The 25,592-nt window shown below is 42.9% G+C and overlaps 1 protein-coding gene across 1 annotated transcript in view; it reads right to left on the bottom strand.

The window, feature by feature from the left end:
- Positions 1-25,132, bottom strand: part of cmc1 (C-x(9)-C motif containing 1) — an 89,691-nt gene extending 64,559 nt beyond the window's left edge. The window contains exons 1-2 of the mRNA XM_068002766.1: positions 25,028-25,132; positions 165-257 (exon numbers count right to left, since the gene is read on the bottom strand). Coding sequence (XP_067858867.1) covers positions 165-257; positions 25,028-25,046 — 112 coding nt within the window. The 5' untranslated portion in view covers positions 25,047-25,132. The remainder of the gene's footprint in view (positions 1-164; positions 258-25,027) is intronic.
- Positions 25,133-25,592: the final 460 nt, after the last annotated feature.

The raw sequence follows: 25,592 nt of genomic DNA on the forward strand, positions 1-25,592 counted from the left end.
AAACTTGGTCATACAACTTTCTAATGTTGTTTCTGAATAATGTAGTGTTGAATTACAGCAATGTAATGAGTATTACACCTTCCTTCACAAGCACTACTGTTTGAATACACTGCATACATCTAACACTACTGCAGAAATACTGACACCAAAAGATAAATCATTACCTTCCACTTTATCTGAACAGAATTCCTTAGCCTTCTCCCTCATCATTTTGGGGATAAGAACATCTTTCTCCACATGCCGAAGTAGATCCACCTCTGTAAGATATAAAAACGGAAATCTTAGTGCTAGCATAGCAGACTGCAGAGAGTGGATGAATGCTGGGATCTTTCCCTAAACACTCGGATTTGCTGATTAGGATACTGTGTGACTCGGCGAATCATAGACCATGTACTTGCATATGGTATCACCACCACTTAGGAGATGATTCAGCCGCCATCATTTTCACAGCAAAAGCCCCAACAATTCCTCACTGGATTGATTTTCCAACCCAACCCATCCCACTTTCACCCACCAATAAAAACCCCAACAACCTACGGACCAAATGCTGGAATATGGGATTAGAGTAGACAGGGCTGATGGCCGGCGCGGACACGATGGGCCGAAGGGCCTCTATCCGTGCTGTATAACTCTATGACTCTATGACTCCATGACTCTAACCGACAAGCGAGGAGCGTTAGTGGCCAGAAAGAGCTACGTAATTTTTAAGTAATTATTCATCTGAACTTTAATTTACAGTTTTTACTAATAATAGCTTGAGGGGGTAGGACAGAAAAGAGACTTTTAAAACATATCAAGTAAAAATAATAAATTAGAGAGAGTAAATAATTTTATAAACAATAACTTAAAGAAAACTTTGAGTTAAATATCTGTTCCGTTAAATATATAAATAGGTATGGCAGGATCAGTGTCTGTTGCATTGTGTGTGGCATGCATGATATGGAACTGCCTGGACTGAGGTTTCAGACTGGGTGAATATATATGCATTAAGTGTATGAAGGTTGCACTCCTCGAGCAGAAAGTTGCACAGCTTGAGAGTCAACTGGACAGACTCCGCAACATTTAGGAGGGTGAAATTTTTCAGAAACAGAGGGATGGTCACCCCACAGGTTACTTGGAGTAGAGAAGCTGCTACGAGGAGTGACTATTGGCAGATAGGGCAGGAAGCGACAGAGGAGGGTAGATAGGGCATCATCTGTGGAGCTTGATTTACCTCAAAGGTATACCTGCTTAGGTATCAGTGATGTGGACAAAAAATGTGATACAAAGGAGGGTAACCATAAGTGACTACAAGGCATTGAGGAGTGAATAGTTACCTGTGGGGAAAACAGTACAGGTGGCATGAATGAGCGAGTGGTGATTGTGGGAGATTCTATAGTCAGGAGGGTAAATAGTTGCTTCTGTAGACATGATTCAGAGTCCCGAATGGTATGTTGCTTCCAGGTGCCAGGGTTTGGGACATCACAGAGTGAATACAAAAGGTTCTGAACTGGGAGGGCGAGCAGCTAGAGGACGTAGTTCACGTGGGAACCAATGACATAGATAGGAACAGTTTCGAAGTTCTGTAAAGGGATTTCAAGGAGCTAAATTCTAGATCAAGAAGCAGATCCTCCAGGGTGGTAATATCTACGTTATTCCCAATGCCAGGCACTGGACCAGATAGGGAGAAAAAGATTAGGATTGTCACCATCTGACTCGAAGGATGGTGTAAAAGGGAAGGTTTCAGATTCTTAGAACATGGAGACCACTTTTGGGGCCAAGGGAAGGCTGAACAAATGGGATGGCCTTCACCTAAACTGGAGAGGCACAGTGTCCATGTGGGAAGGATATATAGGGCAGAGGTGAAAGATTTAAACTAGTTAGTGAGGTGAGAGGGGAAATCTACACTGAGTCAAAATGTGTGAGAAAAAGACCAGCAGGACATATGGACAGGGTGGGGACATTTGCCCAGATAAGATATCTGTACAGGAATGCATGCAGCAGAAGAAATAAAACAAATGTGTAAGAATTACAAATTCAGCTTAAAGGGTATGATGTAGTAGCCATTACAGAGATGTGGCCAAAAGCTGAGCGCGATTGGGAACCAAATATTCCAGGCTATAGGATCTTCAGAAAGGGCAGGGAAATTGGGAAAGGAGAGGGAGTACCAACATTGTTAAGACACTATTACAGCAGTGGAAAGAAGGGTGATCGGGCCACAAAAACGCTTTGGGGGTGAAATTGGAAATTGGCAGCAACGTGAATCAGGCGGTATCGGATTGGTCACCTGTTACATGTTCCGCCCCATGTTCAGTCCCAGTGACTTCAATGGATCCTGAATATTGGGTGTGTGGTATAACTGTCAGAAAATGCGATTCCACATGTTTTGCATCCATCTGCCACATCCAATTTCGTCCTTTATGGTTCAGCGAAGGATGCAAGACTCTGGTAGGAGTTGTCTACAGACCTCCTGATAGTAGTGATGTAGTGAGGGAGGGGATGTATAAATACGGAGATTAGGGAAGCGTGTAGCAAAAACAATGCAGTTATAATGGGAGATTTTAATTTTCACATAGACTGGGAGGAGCAGAACAGTTCAAGTAGTAAAGGCAATTTCCAGAACATATTGGGGACAGCTTTCTAAACAAAATGTTTTAGAACCAACAAGGGAACAGGCCATGTTGGATTTAGTGATGAATAACGAATCAGAATTAGTCAACAATCTCATGGTAAGCGAACATCTTGCAAATAGTGACCATAATATGGCTGAATTTGATATTAAGTTTGAGAAGGAGAAGGGAGTGTCACAAACCAAGTTGTAAACTTAAGTACGGCAAACTTTGCAGGGATGAGAAATGAACTGACTGCTGTAAACTGGGCAGAATTGTTAATGGATAAGCCTACAAACAGTGGGAAGTATTCAAAGAATTATTTGATACAATATAAAACCAATGCATACCCCTAAAATGCAAAGACTTCACTTGTGTAGTTAAGCAGCCATGGTCAACAAATGAGGTAAGAGACAGTATCAAGCTAAAAGAAAAGGCTTACACAAATGCAAGGAAAAATGGAAATCTAGTGGACTGGGAGAGCTATAAAAAGCAACAAAGGGATACAAAGGTAGTTAATAAGTGGTGCAAAAAGAGAATATGAAGTAAACTTGGAAGGGTTATCAAAGCTAACAGAAAAAGTTTTTATAAATATATTAAAAGAAAAAGAGTGGTTAAAGGAGATGTGGGCCCATTAAATATGGATGCAGGTAGATAATAAAGAAATGGCAGACTTGTTAAATGAATACTCTATATCTGTTTTCACAGTGGAGAAAGAGGATAAAATACCAGCGGTACAAGGAAACCTAAAAATAAGTCAAAAGGAGGAACTTTGCTGATTTAAGTTAAAAAAAAGGTAAGAGAAAATAATGGGACTTAAGATAGACAAATCTCTAGGACCTGATGTTTTCCACCCCATGGTATTAAAAGAAATAGGTGAGGAAATTGTAGATGCATTAATCATAATTTTCCAAAGCACTCTAGATTTAGGAATTGTATCTTTCGGTTTGAAAATTGCAAATGTCGCTATTATTTAAGAGGGAGGAAAAAACCTGAGAATTACAGACATATCAGTTTAACATTAATTGTAGGGAAGTTACTGGAATCTATCATCAGAGACCAAGGGCCCGATTTTAGCACCCGCTACCGGGTGCGTTCTCGGCAGGGGGGCCCCGAAAATCCCGAAATCCAGGTGCGGGACCGGATCGCGCCTCGATCCCGCCCACTTCCAGGTTCCGCGCTGACGTGCGGGGGTGCATGCGCAGCCCCCGCTGGTGGGAATCCCGCAAGCAATTAAAGCCAGCGCGATGCCACTTGAGTGTATTTACTTTGCTTGTTCAGGTCATTAACTGACCTGATTAAGGGACTGTGTGATTTTGGATAAACATGGGACTGTTTCACACACTGGGGGAAACAGTCCCAGTTGAAATGGACGTGTTGCAGCTGTCAGCTTGTGGCAGCTGCAAAGGTCCATTTGACAGATTGGGGGGGGGGGGGGGGTGGAGACCCTCAGCCATTGCAGGAGGCCACTCTGTCACTTGGGACAAAGTTTGGCCTCCACCACCCTCCTCCTGACGGTCAAAGTCACCAACCTGCACACTTACCCCGGGGTCCGGAGACATGTACCTGCCTTGCGGACCCTCTCAGATGTACATCTTGCGGATGGGGGCCGCCGTAGCTGCAGTCATGACCTCCTCGGAGGGCGAACAGCATCACCAGCCTCGCCATCCACCTCTGACACGTGGAGCTCCACAACAGAGTGCTGTGACACATCCACCTGTACAGCAGGAGGGAGGGCTACCGCAGAGTGGGATGCGTCGCAGAGGGCACTACCCTCGCCACACGTTCCACAGACCGAGGCTCAGCCTCCTGGACCTCTCTGAGCAGCAGTGCACACGGAGGAACAGAGTCAGTCGACATGTAGCCATGGACATCTGCAGCCTCTTTCATGCCGAGCTGCTCCTGGCTGGCCCGTGCACCATCTTCCTACCTGTCGCTGTCAAAGTCACCACTGCCCTCCCGAACTTCTGCTCCACAGCCTTCCAGGCTGCAACCGGGGACATCCCCGATGTCTCTCAGTCGTCTGCACAGAAGAGCCCTGCAAATACACCTACACCCACTCTGCAGTGACACACTGGGTGGCATCAGTGGTGGGTCCTCATAGGGATACCCAGGAGCGGGCATTATTGCACAAACCGGACAGGATTCGCGAAGACATGGCAGTAGTGGTGCCAATATAATGTGTGATGTGAGTTGTTCTGAAATTCAATATAAGTAACAACCATGACATACCCTCAAACACCCTTGTGCATCCCCTTCATGCTCACGACACGTTTGCCTTACGTTGCCTACTGCACATATGTGATGCATGCCCTGTGGCTGCAGCACAGGTGGTGGCAGGTTGAGTGAGGCTGGCCGTGAGAGAGATGCACGAGTGGAGGACTGCCCCTTTAAATAGAGCGCCTCCAGCTGATAGATCTTACTGCGCATGCGCAGCCCGCCCGACGCGCAGATCGGCAGCGGGGAACCCGGAGGAGCAGGTAAGTGGATCCAATTCGTGTGTTGCCTGCTATGATCGCGCGGGCAACCCACTAATTTCACCGGGCGCATTGAAAACGCGCCCGCTGGCCCACCTGCCGGGAACCCGCACCCCTGGTAAAATCGGGCCCCAAGTGACTGAGCGAGTGGGGCAAGTATTAGCTGATCAAAGGGAGTCATCATGGATTTGTGACGGGTAGGTCTTGTCTGACCAAACAAGTTGAATTTTGAGGTGGTGACTAGCATGGTGGATAGTCTACAGATGTTGTCTATATGGACATCCAGGAGGCATTTGATAAGATTCCACACAGAGATTATTAGCAAAAATGAGCTGCACAGAATTGGAGGTAATCTTGTGACAGTGGGCAGTATTTAGTTGGGAGATAGGAAATAAGAGTAGGGTTAAAGGGTTCATTCTCTGATTGATGGGATGTGACAAATGGTGTTCCTAGTGTTCTGTACTGGGGCTGCTGCTTTTCACCATACATATTAATGATTTGAATAAAGGAATAGAGAGAGAGCTGGGATATCCAAGTTTGCAGATGACATTAAGTTAGGAGGCACAGTAAGTTGTGTGGATGGGAGCAGGACATTACAAAGGGACATAGACGGACTAAGTGAGTGGGCAAAGCTATGGCAGATGGAGTTCAATGTGAGGAAGTGTGAGGTTATCCACTTTAGATCAGAGAAAGACAAATCTTAATGTTTTCTTAATGGTGAGAGACTAGGAGCTGTGGAAGAGCAAAGGGATTTAGGTGTCCATGTACACAAATCACTAAAAGCTAGTGCACTGTACAAAAAGTAATCAAAAAGGTTAATGGGATGTTGGTCTTTATCTCAAGGGGGTTGGAATACAAAAGTGAAGAAGTTATGCTTCAGTTGTGCAGAGCCTTGGTCAGACCCCATCTGGAATACTGCATTCAGTTTTAGGCACGGCACTTCAGGAATGATATATTGGTCTTGGAGGAGGTACAGCATAGATTTTTCAGAATGATCCCGGGACTTAAAGGATTAAATTATGAGAACAGGTTGTATAAACTTGGCTTGTAGTCCCTTGAGTTTAGAAGGTTGTGAGGTAATCTAATCGAGGTGTTTAAAATGATTAAGGGATTCAATAGGGTAGATAGAGAGAAGCTATTTTCTCTGATGTGGGAAACTAGAGCAAGAGGGCATAATCTTAAAATTAGAGCTAGGCCATTTAGGTGTGAAATCAGAAAGGACTTTTGCACACATATGGTAGTAGAAATCTGAAATTTGCTCAATCAAGTTGAAATTTCTGATCGATAAATTTTTGTTGGATATGGAAAAGGGCATGGAGCAGAGATGTAGATCAACTGTTATCTAATTGAATGGCGGGACAGGCTCGAGGGCATGAATGTCCTACTCCTGTTCCTATGTTCCGGCATGCATGAAAACCAGCAAACTACTTAAAAATAAAATCATTTTTATTGCAGATCAGCATACATAAGTATACATACCACAGTTTATTTTTTCCTTCTATTGCTGTTGTGACTTTTTAGTCTTAATGCATGCCTTGTCTGCTGCGTTAAAACTTATCCACCACTTTCAACATTTTATTAAAAAAAACGAGTAACATTAAGTACATTTCTAATAATTCTCTTGTTACTCCAATATAAGCTGTTGGTCAAAACCTTAAAAATGTAATGTTTAAAAAAAATTAATTAATAGCAGTGTAACAAACATTTCCTATAAACCTTTCAGGCCAATGGTAGACCCACTTTGGTAATTGAGCTGAATATGTGTGCATGGTACAGTTGTGCTAACAGCATTCAAAATAATATATTTCTGATTATGACAATTGATTAATACAAAAATTCCAGCCCTTTAATCTAATGATTATAATGTCCTACAACTAAAAACAAGAAAACACTTAAAAGTAATGACATACTTGAGACATGTTATCTTAAGCTACTGACTGCAACATTCAAATACTAGGATCCAATCCTTCCCTCCCAACCCTAATATTGTACATATTGAGTGTTTAAGTTGCATCTTGTTTTTTTGATACTATACACTTTTTCTACCCAATTTTTTCCCCCACTTTGCTGAAGACACTGACTATAGAATGGCTCATAGGCATAGCTACCCTTTGGTACTGCAACCATGTGGCCATTATTTATATGAGTGTCTTAGGCAGTGAGCACTGGTAAATTATTCAACTGCAGGGTGCATCATAGCCAAGACTGATCCTTTGTTCATCCCAATGTCCACATGCATGCACTTTCTAATGGGGAAAGCAATGAAGAATGGGCACCTTGGCTGGTTTTCTCTTCCCTTGCCCTGAACTACTGATGCTAATCGTAGCATCTCAACTGCTGCCGCTACTGAGATCAGCTAACTTACAGCAGACCAAAAATCAAACCTACATCTTTCCTGTATGACTCGGAACAACACTGGGCAATGGGTATAACAAGAGTCATTAGGAGGACAGGTATAATTTTAAAGAAACATTCCTAATAAAACTGTAATAAAGTTTGTCAAAAAATTCATAAAATGGCACACTGTGACGAATGCTTCGTTAAACCCATTCTCAAACTGCTAAATTAATTGAGGGATCAGTTTGACTACCATCCCTGCTGGACTTGGAGCATTTTTTACATTAGCAGTCTAAATTAAAAATACCACTACCCTTGTTATGAATGACAAAGCAATAACAAAGCATTATCATATTTGAGGAATTGAAAAAGTATTGAATTAATCCAAACATAAGAAATGGAAGTGCAATGTACCTCATTTAGAAATGGAGCAAGGGAGAAAACCCTGAATTACTAATTAATATCAGGTATAAAATATTACAAACAAAAGGTGCAGTTATTAATTCAAAGTCACCAAAAATTGGGGGAAAAGCACATAATACATACTATATTTACCCCATAACCTATGGTAATTTAGAGCATCGCAAGTCAGTTTTGATTCATATTGTTTACAAAATTCCATATTCAAGCAAAATAGCAGCATGCCATTAGTAAATAATGTACCTGCACACAAATGGTGTACATAATGTTACACCATGATGATCTCAGGCCGTTAGAAAAAAAGTTGAAAAGGGCAATTGCTCAAAATGAATGTGGCAGAAAATTTTAAAAACTCACTCTCTTTGACCATGCCTTTGGTCACCTCCCTAACTCTTCTCCCACTAGTGCGCAGCATGTGTTTTTGCTTCTTTGAAGCATCGTGCGATATTTTGCTACATTGAAAGTGCAAACTGTGTAAGTGAAAGAAATGGAGAGAGAAAAAAAGGAAAGACGGAAAGGCCACTTGTATTTAATAATGACTAATCATGTCACTCCGGATCTCTCAAATTACTTCATATCCAATGAATTATTTGAAATTAATTTCTATACTGTTGTCAAATATATAAATGCAAGTTGTTCTTTAGAAAAAAAGTTATTTAAACAAAAGCCAGATTTTTTTTTCAATTTAGAAAACTAATTTGTGTATCATTTAAATTGTTAGGTTTTAATTAACAGAAGTGATAAAGGTGACAGTTACAGTGTGATGGTTCTCAGAGGAACAAGTTTGTGTTTGCATTGATACTGCTCACAGTTAGTTGTTTATTATTCATGACAAGGGTAGTGGTATTTTTAATTTAGACTGCTCGTGTAAAAAATGCTCAAAGTCCAGTAGGGATGGTAGACAAACTGATCCTCAATTCATTTAGCAGTATGAGAATGGGTTTAAATGCTGGGGGTGGGGGTTCAAAAACAGAACGCACCATCTCAAACAGAAAAGTAACTGGGCATTTCAGGCACGACTTAGAAATAGCCACTGTATTAGACACCAGGATATAATCTAAACAGGAACAACTTGGTATCTTGTCACTCAATCTATCAACTTAAACTAAAGGATCTAATGATAACAATGCACAGCCTCATACCCTTCTTTTAAAGCAACTCACAGCGAGAAACACTAAAATAATTAAGAGATTTAAAGAAAAATGTCAAAACTGGAAATGTGAAAAACAGAAAATGCTAGAAACGCACAAGAGGTTGGTAAGCACCTGAAAGATGAAGATATGTTAACATTTCATCAGGTGTACACCTGAATTCTATTGACGGGTCCTATTGAAACATTAACCTTTCTCTTTCAGATGTTGACTGAGCTGCTGTGCATTTCCAGAAAACTTAAGAGTATTTGTATAACTAGATTTGATCTACTTTTTATATTCTGTGAGCATTCATGATAATTGCAACTGCAGTACTAATAAATTCACATGGATTATTGTTTTTACATTCACCAAAAGTATTCATTTTATCATTTAACAGTCTGCACCACTTCCAATGTTATGGAATTAATTTAAACATGATATGAACAATTCCTGCGATATAAACAGAATATTACAATTGGTGATGTTACTTGATGGATGTTACTTAAGATAAATAACTTCAGCTCCATGAAAGAATAAATTATCCTATAATAGTTATTTTTTGAAATATATTTATGATAAATGCTAAATACCCTAGTGAATATTGTGCTCAGCACCTTAATTTTTCTAAAATTGTTAAAATAAAAGGGAGGATCAGTGGCCTGAAGAACATTTTGTAGAACTCAAGTTTATCACCACTTAATCACCGCTCTTAATCAAATTTTCACCTTTCTCAGTACTGAATTTATTGAACATCTTGTTCTGAAGGAGATCCGCAGTCTGGTTAAAAATAGATTCTGACTATCCTCAACCCATCTAAATTCTCAGCATTGTGTAAAAAGTTCTCAGAAGAATAAGACTCAAATAACATTATAAAGATCTAATTAATTTGATACGGATGATTATTTAAAGTTACAACTGGGCTGGTGTAGATTGCCTCACAAACAGAATAAATTAGTAGCCAAGGTTAAAAAGCAGTGCAAAAGATAATGGGGGTTATATTGGATAACCCTCGAAATCAGGTGCAGGGGTCGCAGTGCACAATTAATCTGCGCCTGGTCGTTGCAATACAGGTAGCACGTAATATTCGAGTGGCTAGCACCTCTTAAAGGCAGCCTGCAGCATTTATTTGCAAAATATAAGATACAGGTCCGCACAGAATCTGGGACCTTCATCTGAACTTAAAACACAGATCAAGGTCCCATTCCTATGTTTTTAAACTGTTGAGTTATTTTAAAACATTTGAATAAAGTTACGCACTACTAAATCCCACATTCTCCAATCTGCACGCCAGACCTCACCAACCTGCTGATCTGAGTTTGTACCAGGCCTGCGAGAGAGCGTACACCAAGGTTCTCTGATGATGCACTGGAGGCCTTGGTGCAAGAGGTGGACAGAAGGAGGGGCATCCTATATCCACCGCGGGGGGGGGGGGGGGGGGCCGACGCAAGAGACCCTCCAGGCATATGCTCCCGAGGCAGTAGGGCTCGCAGTCAATGCCAGATGCATAGCACCACGAACATGGACGCAGTGCAGGAAGAAGTTCAATGCTTTGACACGAATGGTCAAGGTCAGTGAGGGCAACTGTTAAGTGGCATCTCCTACCAGCTGCGCCACTGGCCGCATCCACTGCTCCACACACTACTCCCCCATTACCAACATACTCTTTCAATCAGATGCTTCATCTCACCCTCACACATTACCACCGTTGCAAGCCACACACCCACAACCCACAGGTCACACACACTGGCAGCTATTGAATCATGACAACCACATCACCCAAACATCTTGCAGGACACTCACCGACAGACGTCGCGCTTTCTTGTAGGAGAAGGTGGCACATAACAGGAGGCAGCAAGCGCCAGTGGCTCCATGGAACATGAACCTGCTGTCCTCTCTCAGGACGACAGCATTCCTGTCCCACCTCTGCCACTCCACCAGTGCCCTTGCTGTTGCCTGTCAGCTAATCAGCCCACTCCCTGTAGAGTATTGAAAATTTATTATAGGAACATAGGAAGATAGGAACAGGAGTAGGTCATTTAGCCCCTCGAGCCTGTTCCGCCATTCAATGAGATTATGGGTGATCTGTGACCGAACTCCATATACCCGCCTGAGCCCCATATCCCTTAATACCTTTGGTTAACAAAAATCTATCAATCTCAGATTTAAAATTAAAAATTGAGCTAGCATCAACTGCCGTTTGCAGAAGAGCGTTCCAAACTTCTACCATCCTTTGCGTGTAGAAGCATTTCCTAACTTTACTCCTGCAAGTCCTGGCTCTAATTTTAGGCTATGTCCCCTAGTCCTGGTATTCAAGTACAGGAGAGTACCTCCAAAAACAGGTACAAATGCATCAATAGCCAGAAGCAATAATTCAGCAACTAACCTGTAACTCCTCCATGATCCTTTTAAATAGCAGTGGTAGGGGTCCTCCACGCTTTTTAAGATCTGTTCAGCTATGCGAAGTTAAAACAGTGCGTTGGCGGGAGTGTTGAGTTCCAAAATCGCATCTGTCCCTTTAAATCAGCATTGCACACTGATCTACCGCATTTTCTCCCTACTTTACATGGTGCAGGCATTCGTTATTTGCGCGTGCAGCAACGCCTTTGCCAAGATGGTGCCCGGTGCACGTCACGCTAGAAGTGCGCGCACACATTCCGGATGCCATTTTGGGTCCTTAGCAGTCCGTGCAGCGCTACGCGGTCCAATTTAGAGTCAATAACTCCTAGGCATGGGAATGGAAACAAGTACAAGTAACAAAAAAAACATGGGGCCCGATATTACCATGGCGGCGGGGGGGGGGGGTCTATTGGGCACGTGGGTAACGCGTCCGGTGAAATCAGTCTGCTCCGTGCGCAATCGCAGGCTGATTTGTTCCGGGTTCCCCGCTGCTAAGCTGCGCGTCGGGCGGGCTGCGCATGCGCAGTAGTAAGGTCTGTCAGCTGGAGGAGCTCTATTTAAAAGGGGCAGTCCTCCACTGACTGATGCTGCAAGAAATAGGAAAAATTACAGCATGGAGCAGCCCAGGGGGAAGGCTGCTCCCAGGTTTAATGATGCCTCACTCCAGCTCTGATTGGATGGGGTGAGGAGGAGGGGGAGGACAGAGATCTTCCCCCCTGCGGGCGGGAGGAAGCGACCTGCCTCTGCCACCAGGAAGGCCTGGCTCGAGGTGGCAGAGGAGGTCACCTGCACCACCAACATATCGCGCACCTGCATACAGCGCAGGAGGCGCTGCAATGACCTCAGTAGGTCAGCCGAAGTGAGTACACTTACTCATTCCCCTACACTCCGTCTGCCACATCACCGCCCCCAATCTACATCTCCTTCTGCACTGCCAACACTACTCTGTCACATCACTCCTCACACCCACTCAAACCTCATCCTCATCTTACCTACACTTACTCACCTCGCCAGTACTCATCCCACCACTACCACTCAACCCAATCCTCATACAATCTCATGGCTCTGTCTCATACTCACCCTCTCATGCATCTCTTTCACAGTCAGCCTCACTCAACCGGCCACTACCTGTGCTGCAGCCACAGGGCATGCATCACATATGTGCAGTAGGTAGCGTAAGGCAAACGTGTCGTGAGCATGAAGGGGATGCACAAGGGTGTTTGAGGGTTTGTCATGGTTTTTACTTATATTGAATTTCTGAGCAACTCAACATTACATATTACATTGGCACTACTACGGTCATGTCTTTGCGAATCTTGTCTGGTTTTTGCAATAATGCCCTTTCCTGAGGATCACAATGAAGACCCATAACTGATGCCACCCATTGTGTCACTGCAGAGTGGGTGTAGGTGTATTTGCAGGGCTCTTTTGTGCAGACGACTGAGAGAAGTCGGCGATGTCCCCGGTGGCACACTGGAAGGATGCGGAGAAGTTGTTGAGGGCAGTGGTGACTTTAACAGCGACAGGTAAGAAGATGGTACTCGGGCCAGCCAGGAGCAGCTCGGCATGAAGGAGGCTGCAGATGTCCATGACGACATGTCGAGTGACTCTGAGCCTCCGTGTGCACTGCTCCTCAGAGAGGTCCTTGAAGCTGAGCCTTGGTCTGTGGACCCTGTGGTGAGGGTAGTGCCCTCTGCAATGCATCTCTCTCTGCGGTTGCCCTCCCTCCTGCTGTGCAGGTGGATGTGTCACAGCACTGTGTTGTGGAGCTCCACGTGTCAGAGGTAGACGGCGTGGCTGGCGATGCTGTTCGCCCTCCGAGGAGGTCATGACTGCAGCTACGGCGGCCCCCATCCGGAAGATGTACATCTGAGGGGGTCCGCAAGGTAGGTACATGTGTCTGGACACCGGGATAAGTGTGCAAGTTGGTGAATTTTGTTGTTAGGAGGAGGGTGGTGGAGGCCAAACTTTGTCCAAAGTGATAGAGTGGCCTCCTGCAATGAGTGAGGGTCTTCCCCCCCACCCCCCCACCTGTCAAATGGACCTTTGCAGCTGCCACAGGCTGATGGCAGCAACACGTCCATTTGAACTGGGAGTGTTTCCCCCAGTACGGGAAACAGTCCCAGTTGTTTGCAAAATCCCAACCCTCCTAAAATATTATGTTAATCAGGTCTCTAAACGACCTGAAATACCTAGAAAAATACCTTAAGTGACACCCCGCCGGCTTTAATTGCCAGAGGGAGTCCCACATGCGGGGGCTGCGCGCGCATGTCAGCGCGTCAGTGGGGAACCCGGGAATGGGGCGGGTTGGAGCCGGGCTCCCGACCCGCCCCGGGAATCCCCGATTTTCGAAGCCCCCCCTCCCCCCCCCACGAAAGGAACCGATCGCGGGTGCTAAAATCGAGTCCATGTAGTTTATTCACCAAACCAGAATTAAATGCAAATAACAAAAGGGGCTTTGCCATGAGAGCACATCTCACACAAAATTCTGACCTGCAAAGGTTCTGGTGAGCACAGATGGCCGAGTGGATAATGCAAAGTACGAACTTGCATTTATATAGCGCGTGTCACGTCCTCAGGACTTCCCAAAGCACTTCACAGCCAAAAATTACTTTTTGAAGTGTAGCCACAGTTGTTATGTAGAGAAATATGGCAGCCAATTTCTGCACAGCAAGGTCCCACAAACAGCAATGAGATAAATGAATAGTAAATCCATTTTATCAGTCCATGTTTTACACTGTACTAATTACTGTAGAACTATGTATTATTGGAACTGAGTAAAAGGAATACAATTTAATGAACGCTCAAGGTGCAAGAACTAAATTTAGTGTTGAACAGCAACTCATATGACATCATGAGGTTTTGTTCCAGTGACAACATCAAGAACCCAGAGGCCAATGTTTCCACTCACAATATCACTTGGAGTTCCTCATAAAACGTCTCATTTTAACACATAAAATACAGAACCCAAAAGTCCTTCTGAAATGATTTTTCTCTTCTGTTGAATTTATAGGCATTTTATGTTATGCCATAAAACTACAACTTTGCAAGATAAATGTATTCACTGTTCAAAGGTTAACTCAATAAATACAATGATATGGTGACAAGACTTTTGCCAGATCAGCCAAAGTGGAATATAACAGCAACAACTTGCATTTATATAGCGTCTTTAATGTAGCAAAACATCCCAAGGCGCTTCACAGGAGCGATTATCAAACAAAATTTGACACAGAGCCACATAAGGAGATATTAGGCAGGTGACCAAAAGTTTGGTCAAAGAGGTAGGTTTTAAGGAGCTTCTTAAAGGAAAGACGTAGAGAGATTTAGGAAGGGAATTCCAAAGCTTAGGGCCTAGGCAACTGAAGGCACAGCTGCCAATGGTGGAGCAATTAAAATCGGGGATGCGCAAGAGGCCAGAATTGGAGGAGCGCAGAGATTTCGGAGGGTTATAGGGCTGGAGGAGGTTACAGAGATTGGGAGGGGTGAGGCCGTGGAGGGATTTGAAAACAAGGATGAGAATTTTAAAATCGAGGCATTGCCGGACCGGGGTCAATGTAGGTCAGCGAGCACAGGAACTTGGTGCGTGTTAGAATAAAGGTAGCAGAGTTTTGAATGAAAATCAAATTTATGGAGGGTGGAGGATGGGAAGCTGGCCAGGAGAGCTGTGTTAACCATTATATCATAAACCCATTACAATATTAGCTATTGATTTTCTGGTGCAATCCTGGTCTACAGTTAATTCTCAATTCCCAATCAAAGACAGCAAAGATCAGAGGCTGTAGCAGATCTATTAAAGGGAGTGCCTCACAAATGTGCTAAGTGCTGCTATTCAAAGCATCAACTTGGGAACAAATTTTACCACAGATTTTAAGACTCCACCAAAAAAACAATTTTAAATATAGACAGAGCTTCCTGTGGCTTTTCTTGACATTTAGTGATCTGACTTCACATCTAACTGTCACCCAAGCACCAGGTCTTAGAATAAAGTCTATTCTTTCTTTTGCTCTACATTAGTCACATACACAGCATTCCATGAATCTTCTCAGAAACACTTCTACCCTGGAGAGAAGGCGCAAAGATAAGGCTGAGCAACTGATTTGTGCTCTGCCACACTAAATATGTATCTAGCACAAGCTACTGAAATGAAAAACATTCACGATTTATTCAAATGTTTCTCAGCACATTCCATATTTATAATGAAAATTTCTAACTCAGTAGAAAACATGCTTTAAAACACACTAAAAGTTGAGGAGGAGAAACTTTAAAAGTAGTCTATTCAAAAAATAGTTTCTTGTTACATCATTAGAATAGGATGAACTCATTTTAAACCTTTCAGGATTACTATTTGTAACTTGTTTTCAATTGTAACATTCTCAATAGAAAATGTTAAACGATAGATTAGGAAATTTAATTACATCCTAATTTACTAACAACAAATAGTTTACTTTAAAAAGGTGATCAATCCTTATTAAGATGCTTGCTGCAGGTGTTTCAGACTGTAACTGGAATGTTATGGTCAAATATTCATTGAGCTCCTTGTTGCCGATGGACTGATCCACTGACAAGGCTATAGGCTGAATTGCAAACATACTCTCCATGTTATCAAGCAGTCACCACAAATTTTGGATGGAATATGGAGAAATTGTGGCTGCTCCAAGGTTAGCTTTGGGGATTTGACAGCATGTGACACTCTCTTCCTCCCTCCCCTAAAAGCTATTTTATTTGGCAATGCTTTTACACTGTACTAACTGCTGTAGAACTATGTGTTATTGGAAGTGAGTAAAAGGAATAGAATTTAATGGAGACTTAAGGTGCAAGAACTACATGTGATCGGCCAACTGATCTCAATTAAACTTTGAGGTTAAAATGTTATTCTTGCATAATACATATTACAAAAAAAGATGGAATGTTGCAATTTGATTTGAAGATTACATATATATGATAATCAATTGTGTGGGTGGGTGGGGGTGAGGGTTGTCACATCTGAACCTACTCCTGTTCATAGTAAATACAATAAAATACTCTCAATGAGATAATTTAACAGTCAAGATTTCTGATCTAGTACAGTTTACAAAATTTATATATATCACTGTTTTGGGACGCAATGTGAAACAAATTATAATATTGTTCCTTTAATCAAAAAATACACCAAAACAACTTTGTACTGTACTGGCTCAACATTTAACATTATTCAGTAGAACAATGATATGTAAAAGAAAAACTTGTCATAATTTTCACAATAAAACTTAGACTGTAGGTTTAGTACTAGATTTTATTAAAAGGGCCATCTGCATAAGAAAAAGCAAGAGGATTCTCTCAATCACTCACTGAATAAATGCAGCCAATGGTGTGCTACTTTGCCACATGACAAGATATGTCCCAGATTCAATTCCTGCTCCGTGCTGAGTCAACTGGTCTCAGGCAGAGCAGAAGTGGAGGGACTATAACTGGCCTCAGTCTCCTTTGGCTAGAGATGGGAAAAACAACAATGTTCATGCTCCTGTTTGCTATCCAGTGACTTTTGAAAGTACAAGTGTGTGGCTATCCGGGGAGGGCAAGCTAGGGCTCAGCAGTGATGCTGTCTGTGACTGAATAAACCGCTAACATCCATTGATGAATGGTGGCCAGACAGGTGATGGTGCCCACTGAATCATGTCCTTATATAAGCATCTTCAGGGGAGGATGAAAGAAAATTAGGGGAGAAAAAAAATAAATGTCTCAAGATCCTTGATAAAGACGAAGTACATATATGGTGCTTATCGTGTTAGATTAAAACATCTCTGCCAGAAAGAGACCTGTTTAAAGCCATATTATTTTTTGACTTTCATACAACTGCCTGTGGTAAATGAACAACTGAGTAATGTAGGTCACAGAAGATTATTGAAGGTGCTTTTTGACATGTAACAATAAAGAAACCATAACAGGATAAACACAGATCTCCCATAGCATGGCCCACAATAAGTCAGAGGATATGCTGTTTTATGCTATGTAATGTACAATATATTATCACGGCCATTGATTTATGGTCATTGTATAAGTCAAATTGCTTTAAATCAGTGGTCTTGCTCACTATTAAAAGTTAGTTTAACTATGTAGTTATTTTCATCGCTTAAATTTTCTTAAACCCACAGATGGAGATGATTATTTTTGGGGAAGATTTTCCAGGGTGCAGTCAGGAAAGTATATAGGTTGTAGGATTCACATGTAGCAGTAGGAGGAAGTTGCAGAAACCAAGTGGGTTTTTAGTGTTGGGAGGGTGGTCTTGAGGTTTGGAAGCAGGGATCATGGGTGTGAGTGCACTGATTTAGGAGAACCACGAGGGGGTTGCAGCAGGGGCAATGGTGTTTGGGAACATGGGGGGGCGGGGGGGGGGTGGGGAACAAGGATTTCATAGGACTGGTAAAGGGGTGTTGGGCTATGGCAGTACTGAGGAGGAAAGGAATGGAGTGATCCTTGAGAGTGGAAGAAGGGAGAGGATTCATAGGGCACTGGGAGAGGATTGCAGGGCGTTTCAATGGTGAGATGGTAAACGCAGTGTAGTAGCACTGGGATAGCAATGACAGAAAGTGAGGAGCGTTGAGGAGAGGGATTTCTGGATGTGAGAATAAAAAGGGGAGCTACAATGCTATGATAAAATCACAGCGACATGGGTTTTCTCAGAGGCAAGTAAACAGTGAGAGAAAAGAATGATGCATGGCATACGAAGGGTGACGCAAGAATGATGAGAAGCAGAAGGTGAGTGTAGAAGAAGCAGGGTGAAGAGAGGTACAGGTGTTCAATGCTGGGGAGGAGAGGCAAGGTAGCTGCAGGGATAGGTGACTGGTTGACATTTGGGGTGGAGATTCTTTGTCAGAGCATAGGGCTGGTGAGGATCTGAGTGCATATTGTAGACCTGTTCTTTCTTTTCTCAGGACTACTGGGCCACTGTGTTTTCTATTTGGATTTCAGATTGGCCCGACCACCATGCCCTGCAATGGCACTACTATCGCCGAGCCCCCACCATCAACATCTTGGGAATCACCACTGATCAAAACCTAAATCAAACAGCCATATCAACACCATAGCTTTAAAAGCAGGGCAGAGGCTAGGTACTCTGCATCAAGTAGCTCACCTTCAGACCTCTCAGAGCCTTTCCAACATATACAAGGCTTAGATTATCAGTGTGATGGTGTACTGACCACTCACCTGGATGGATGCAGCAACAATATTCAAGATTCTCAACAGTGATCAGTATCCTTGGCAATGGATTCAATATACATCCCTCCACCGTGGTTGCAGTATGTACTATTTACAGAATGCACTGCAGCAACTCATCATGCTTACTTCGACAGCATCTCTCTACCAACCTCTATCGAGAAGAAGGACAAACAGCAGCAATATTATGAGAACACCATCACCTCCAAGTCACAAATCATCCTGACTTCTTCCATTGCTGCTAGGTCAAAATCCTGGAATTCCCTACCTAACACCATCTTGGGAGCACCAGCATCACAAGGACTGCAGCAGTTCAAGGAGATGGCCCAACAGCACATCTCAGGACAATAAGGGATAGGCAATAAATATGGCCTTGCTAACACTGCCCACATCCCAAGAACAAATTTTTAAAACTGCTGCACTTGCAGCTTTTTTCCTCTCCTCCCCTTCTCAATTTTTCTCACATTTTTTGCTTGTGTGGGCCTCTTTCATGTTTTTTGACCCAACAGTATTTGCACATTTTTTTCCCTTTTATGCATCTGCATCACCTCACTGCTGATCTTTTATATCATCTAATAGTCTTCTATTAAATAGTTTGTGGGTCATTCAACCCATTAACTCGCTCTCTGTGATTGGTGCATCTGTTGATTCTCTCCCTCTTTCCTTCTCCCCTTTTTTCCCAATGTTTCCCAACCTTTGTAAAATGTAGTTTTGAGAAGCACTTCATTTGCATCCAAATGGAAATTTCCACCATAGTCACTTTACACTGCACAAAAGAAGCCTAGAATGCAACACCTGTACAAAGGTCGCTCATTGGACAGGGATATGCATGTTTGCGAAAACCGATGCCCACAAAACCCTTAGCCAAAGCAAGTTCCAGTTCACTGTACACCACCTGATCATACGTATTGGTTAACTTTTGCTGCCACTTGCAAACACACATTCCCAAGACATCTGCTTACTGTAATTAACAGTCACCCACACAGTCATTCAATTTTTACTAATTTACAGTCACCCAATTTGTATTATATATCCAATAACTACCTATATCATTTATAAGTCTCTCGCAGCTCGAGGTAATAATTGAAAACCATTCTAGTAACTAAAGTGATTAAAAAACACACACATTTAATTATTTAAGAATACGCTTTCCCATCATTCTTTGGCAAACTCAGTTTCCCTCAGACCCAGTGAAGCATCTATAACCATCACAAGCACATTAGGTAGCTTTAATCTACGAGCATTATTTATAGTGCTATTCCTATTAAAGAGTTTAAAAATGCTGTTCCCATTTAAGATCTTAAAATGCACAAAGCAGCCCAGAACAACCCGTGGCTATATTATTGAAAAGCAGACCATGGATTGATGCAAGCAATTCCCCAGGTTATGAGTCCTGACCACTGGGATGACACTTAGTGCAGACAAGGCATATTCTTCCCCAAGGAGGGAAAGAAAAATGAAATAAGGAACTTGCATTTTTTTTATTCATTCATGGGATGTGGACGTCACTGGCAAGGCAAGCATTTATTGCCCATCCCTAATTGCCCTTGAGAAGGTGGTGGTTCTTGAACTGCTGCAGTCCATCCGGTGAAGGTACTCCCACAGTGCTGTTAGTTAAGGAGTTCCAGGATTTTGACCCAGCGATGATGAAGGAACAGAGATATATTTCCAAGTCAGGATGGTGTGAGACTTGGAGGGGAACATGCAGGTGATGGTGTTGTTCCCATGTGCCTGCTGCCCTTGTCCTTCTAGGTGGTGGAGGTTGCAGGTTTGAGAAGTGCTGTCGAAGAAGCCTTGGCGAGTTGCTGCAGTGCATCCTGTAGATGGTACACGCTGCAGCCACAGTGCACCGGTGGTGAAGGGAGACAATGTATAAGGTGGTGGATGGGGTGTCAATCAAGTGGGCTATTTTGTCCTGGATGGTGTCGAGCTTCTTGAGTGTTGTTGGAGCTGCACTCATACAGGCAAGTGGAGAATAATCCATCACACTCCTGACTTGTAGATGGTGGAAAGGCTCTAAGGAGTCAGGAGGTGAGTCACTCGCCGCGGAATACCCAGCCTTTGACTTGCTCTCGTAACCACAGCATTTATATGGCTGGTCCAGTTAAGTTTCTGGTCAATGATGACCCCCAGGATGTTAATGGTGGGGGATTCGGTGATGGTAATGCCGTTGAATGTCAAGGGGAAGTGGTTAGACTCTCTCTTGTTGGAGACGGTCATTGCCTGCCATTTGTGTGGCATGAATGTTACTTGCCATTTATCAGCCCAAGCCTGGATGTTGTCCAGTCCATGTCTTGCTGCATGTGGGCACGGACTGCTTCATTATCTGAGGGGTTGTGAATGGAACTGAACACTGTGCAATCATCAGCAAACATCCCCACTTCTGACCTCATGATGGAGGGAAGGTCATCGATGAAGCAGCTGAAGATGGTTGGGTCTACGACACTGCCCTGAGGAACTCCTGCAGCAATGTCCTGTGGCTGAGATGATTGGCCTCCAACATCTTCCTTTGTGCTAGTTATGACTCCAGCCACTGGAGAGTTTTCCCCTGATTCCCACTGACTTCAATTTTACTAGGGCTCCTTGATGCCACACTCAGTCAAATGCTGCTTTGATGTCAAGGGCAGTCACTCACTTCACCTCTGGAATTAGGCTCTTTTCTCCATGTTTGGACCAAGGCTATAATGAGGTCTGGAGCCGAGTGGTCCTGGTGGAACCCAAACTGAGCATCGGTGAGCAGGTTATTGGTGAGTAAGTGCCGCTTGATAGCACTGTTGACAACACCTTCCATCACTTTGCTGATGATGATTTATATAGTACCTTTCACATCCTCAGGATGTCTCAAAGTGCTTCACAGTCAACAAATTACTTTTTTGATGTGCACTCACTTTGGTTGTGTAGGCAAATCCAGCAGTCTATTTGCACACAAGAGAAACAGCCAGGGTCCTCCCTCCCAATTGCTATCTAGTGACCTTTCCTGGAAAGTGAGTGTGGAGATCTGTCATACGAGGAGAGGCCAGGACTCTACTGTGATGCATGACAGAGAGAAAAAAAACACCAATTACTGAGGCTAGCACAAGAATAATGTCCAGGTACCTGAGGTCTGCTGATGCCCATGGAATAGTAACCAGCATGAGTCACTACTTTCACCACTGAATGGAAGAAAATTGGGAAAACCTAGAGTTTCAATGAGGTAATGCTACCATAAATGAGGAATAAGATAATGCATCTTTGGCTCAAAGGACAACCGAGAAAAATAATGGTGTACTTGCTATCTTAAATTATAAACTTTATATGGAAAGGAATATGGTTGACTTCGCAAAATCCAATTTTTTTTTAAACAATAAAGCTAAATTACAGCCAAAGAAAGAAAATAGGATATTACTGTACCTCTTAAACCACAAGTATGACTTATGTAGATTAGTGGTTTAGATACTGTAGTCAATGTTTCACTAACAAATCACTAACATGACATCACAGGATTTTAGGTTACATGCAGAAACAATAGCCCCCATTTTAAATTTCATATTACTCATCATTTGCCTGGACAGCCACAACACTTGATGCCACCCAGGGCAAAGCAGTCCACTTGACTGGAGCCCCTGCCACTGGATTGCATTTACATCACATCTGTAGTTTGGTACAACACTACTACAAATGCGGCCCAAATCTGGAGTTAGGGCCTGACCTGACAGGAAAGAAGTGAGATTCCCTGAAGGAGGGAGACTCACTCTGCTTCACTCTGGAGTTAGGTTAGTCCTGAACTCATGATTTACACTGCACAAGCTTGGATAAATTCCATTGGTTAAACTGTCATATAAATTCACACTTGTCCCTCCCAAATTATATTAGTAAGTGGTTGAACTAAACAATCTGTGAACATGAGGGAGATTTTAAAAAAATATTTTGCTGATTTATTCAGAGTTTATTCCATATAATATTCTCCTACCGAAAACAGAAATGTTGTATGCATGTTTGCATTGTTTTCAAACATAGAACAAATAAAGCACTATAAGAATTCTTCTCAGTCAGGGACAAATGACCAAACTGAAGAACACTATTTTTTGTTTATTCATCCTACCTTGTGTCTTAAACTCCATTTTGCACATCCCTGCATAGAATAGTACCCATCTCATAAAATACCAGCACCTGCAATCCAAATCTTGCATTACACCAGTTATCCTGCTCTTAGAATTTTTGACATTGGTGCAGTGTCCTCTTGGGCACAAACCCAGCAACAAAAGTGCAGTGCAAAAGATGTACTGATAGTAAAGCCATCTGGAAAAGGTGGTCACACACCTAGCAATAACATAAAAGCAGCTGGTGAAGTCCCACTTCAAAGGTAAGTTTTTAAAAGTTAAAAACAAACTGGTAGCCCAATGTATCTTTCACATTGTAATGACTAAAAAGTGCAGAGTGATCAGTTCTTTTTAATCACAAAAATATGAATTAAACTGCCAGTGGATGGGATTGAGGAGGAACTACATATGCATGGAACTCAACCTTTCCAAACTCAACAATGTGAGCAGGCAGTGTAATTAACAGTGGCTCTAATATATAGCCTTTCCTCTTTTCAGTTTCCTCGGCTGAAGGATAGCAGTACCACTATTCAGCACTTGTTCATAAAATCAGAGATTTCAGTATAGGCAGAAGCCATTTAGCCCAACCTGACTATCCCAGTACTATCTCTAGCCTCCTTTCCTGTTCTTTCCCCATATTCTTTAATATTTTTCTTCAAGTCTTTATCTAATTACCTCTTAAATGTTGTGATTAATGGCTTTAACAGGCACTTGCAGTAATTCATTCCATATCCTAATAACTATTTCCCTTAGTACAAATTCTAAATGCATGCCCCCTTGTTACTGATTCATCTTTCAGTAGAAGTCTTTCACTGTTTACTCCCTTAAATCTTTGAAAACTTCTATTCGACCTCACTAATGAATACAGCCCTCATTTTTCAAATATTTTGTTGTAATTATATTCTCTCATGTTTGGCAACATACTAGGGAATCTATGTTGCACTTTTCCATGGTTCCAATATTCTTTCTATGATGAGATTCCCCAAACTGCACACAGTACTCCAACTGTGCCCTAACCAAAGTCTTGCACAGATTAATCATCACCTCCTTACTTTTGTATTCAATATTCCCACATATAAAAATAAATAGATAAGTGTTTACTTATAACATCTAGCAGTTTTCCTACTATTGACATTATGATCACAGGGGTCAAAACTATTTTTAAAATTAAATTACCCTTCAGTCTTTAGCCTGTCCCCAGGACAGGAGCCAGTGATGTCCCAGAAAAATGAATCAGGTCAGGAATGCACCCTTCTGCCTCATTAACATGCCTCCAATGGGCCTACATCTATTGCAGGTTCAGGCTCACGCCTACCTCAAACTCCAGGAAGCCCTGAAAATCCCACAGCAATGCAAAAGAGGCAGAGACTCAGCTAAGTGAGCGTCCACCCCTTTTTCCTGACATTTTCTGTTTGGGAGGGGTGGCAAGGTCATGGCTGCCTTTGTAGGTTTGAATTTTGTGTGCTTGGTGGTTTAGAAAGGGTTGCTTTTAGTACTGTTGCCTCATTGGTGAGTAAATGCTAACTAGAGAGTTCCAAAATCTGATTGTATCAGCAACTTGAGATACATGCAAATTAATGGAAACATGGATTTAAACTTTATATGTGCCACCCACCCACCCAAGGATCCATGGTACGCACCTGCACAGCCCACAGAGACAAATGAATGGACATCCCCGTTGCAAGAATTTAATTATAGGCCAGTAATATTTGTCAACTGGTGTGTAAATGTTGGGCTCATTACATTGAATGCTAGTGCTGGAGAATGGAAAACTTGCCTGTACTCCCAGATCAGGCATAGTTTAATTCAGAGTAAAGTTTTCTCCGCTATGCCCTAACAATGTGCGCTACTTTAAGGTAAATCTTAACAGGAGGGAAAAGGGGCCTGGGTCAGAATGAAGTCAGGAAGCTCTTCGCACAAAGACTGATCGAGACTTGGATTGGATTCCTGGGTACTGGAGGGTGAAAGCACAAATGTTTTAAAATACAATTGGACAATGCAATGTGGGGCAGGGGTCCAGTCGGATTTCTCTAGGTAACTGAGCCAAATGACCTTCCTGGTCAGGACTGATCTTGTGATTCACCAATGTGATAGCAACGGTTACAGGGATAGAGCCGCGTACAGTTCCCTAACACCACACATAGGGAGGACAGATGCCATTTCACGGCGGGAATGACAGTAACAGATTGTAGACCACCTTAAAGATCCGGGGCTATGCTTAGTTTGAAGAGTGAAAGAGAAAAATAGTCCCATTTATACACCATAAAATGATAGCATATCGCTCCCGCCCACATAGCCAGTGACACCTGAGGCTGCTCGGTCCGGTGACGATTAATCTCACTGGTACCATGCCTTCCCCTCTCTCCCGTTAGTGGTTGCGATGGTGATGTCGCTCACTCTACCTTCACTGCTGGGGTTCATGGCTGCTCCTCATGCGGGTGAACCTGTCCGTCTCGCAGCAGGCCCCGCCCCTTGACCTTTCAACCTGGCAACCGAGCCGCCGCTTCCGGTGAAGTCTCTATCCCGGTGTGGTGAAAGTCCCGATGTTTTTAATCATTAACCCGGAGAGGATTATCCTTTAATCGGAGGATTACGTGCGCAAGGAACGATTTTGGTCTTTTTTGTTGCCAGTTTTCCGATTCTGCTGTGTATGTATGTTTAAACTGTTCAGTTCATTCTCCCCCCTCCCCCTTCTGTTGGTGGCGTAGGTTTTAATTTCAAATCATTGGGCCTGAGCGGTTATTCCCGGGGACGGGGAGCGCCGCCCCTCCGATTGAGGCATCAGAGCCAGCGTTCCAGCTGCAATTCCCCCGCGCTAACCTGTCACTCACTGCTCAACATGGGGCAGATTGGGTGAACCTTTTCCAAAACCCAAATAACAAAAATAACCCCTTTTTAAAGCGTACAACTAAAACACCCGAATCACACAAAAAAGACAACGGAAACTTATCGAATTGTTGTTGCTAG

Source organism: Heptranchias perlo, chromosome 2, assembly GCF_035084215.1.
Source record: "Heptranchias perlo isolate sHepPer1 chromosome 2, sHepPer1.hap1, whole genome shotgun sequence".
NCBI lineage: Eukaryota > Metazoa > Chordata > Chondrichthyes > Hexanchiformes > Hexanchidae > Heptranchias > Heptranchias perlo.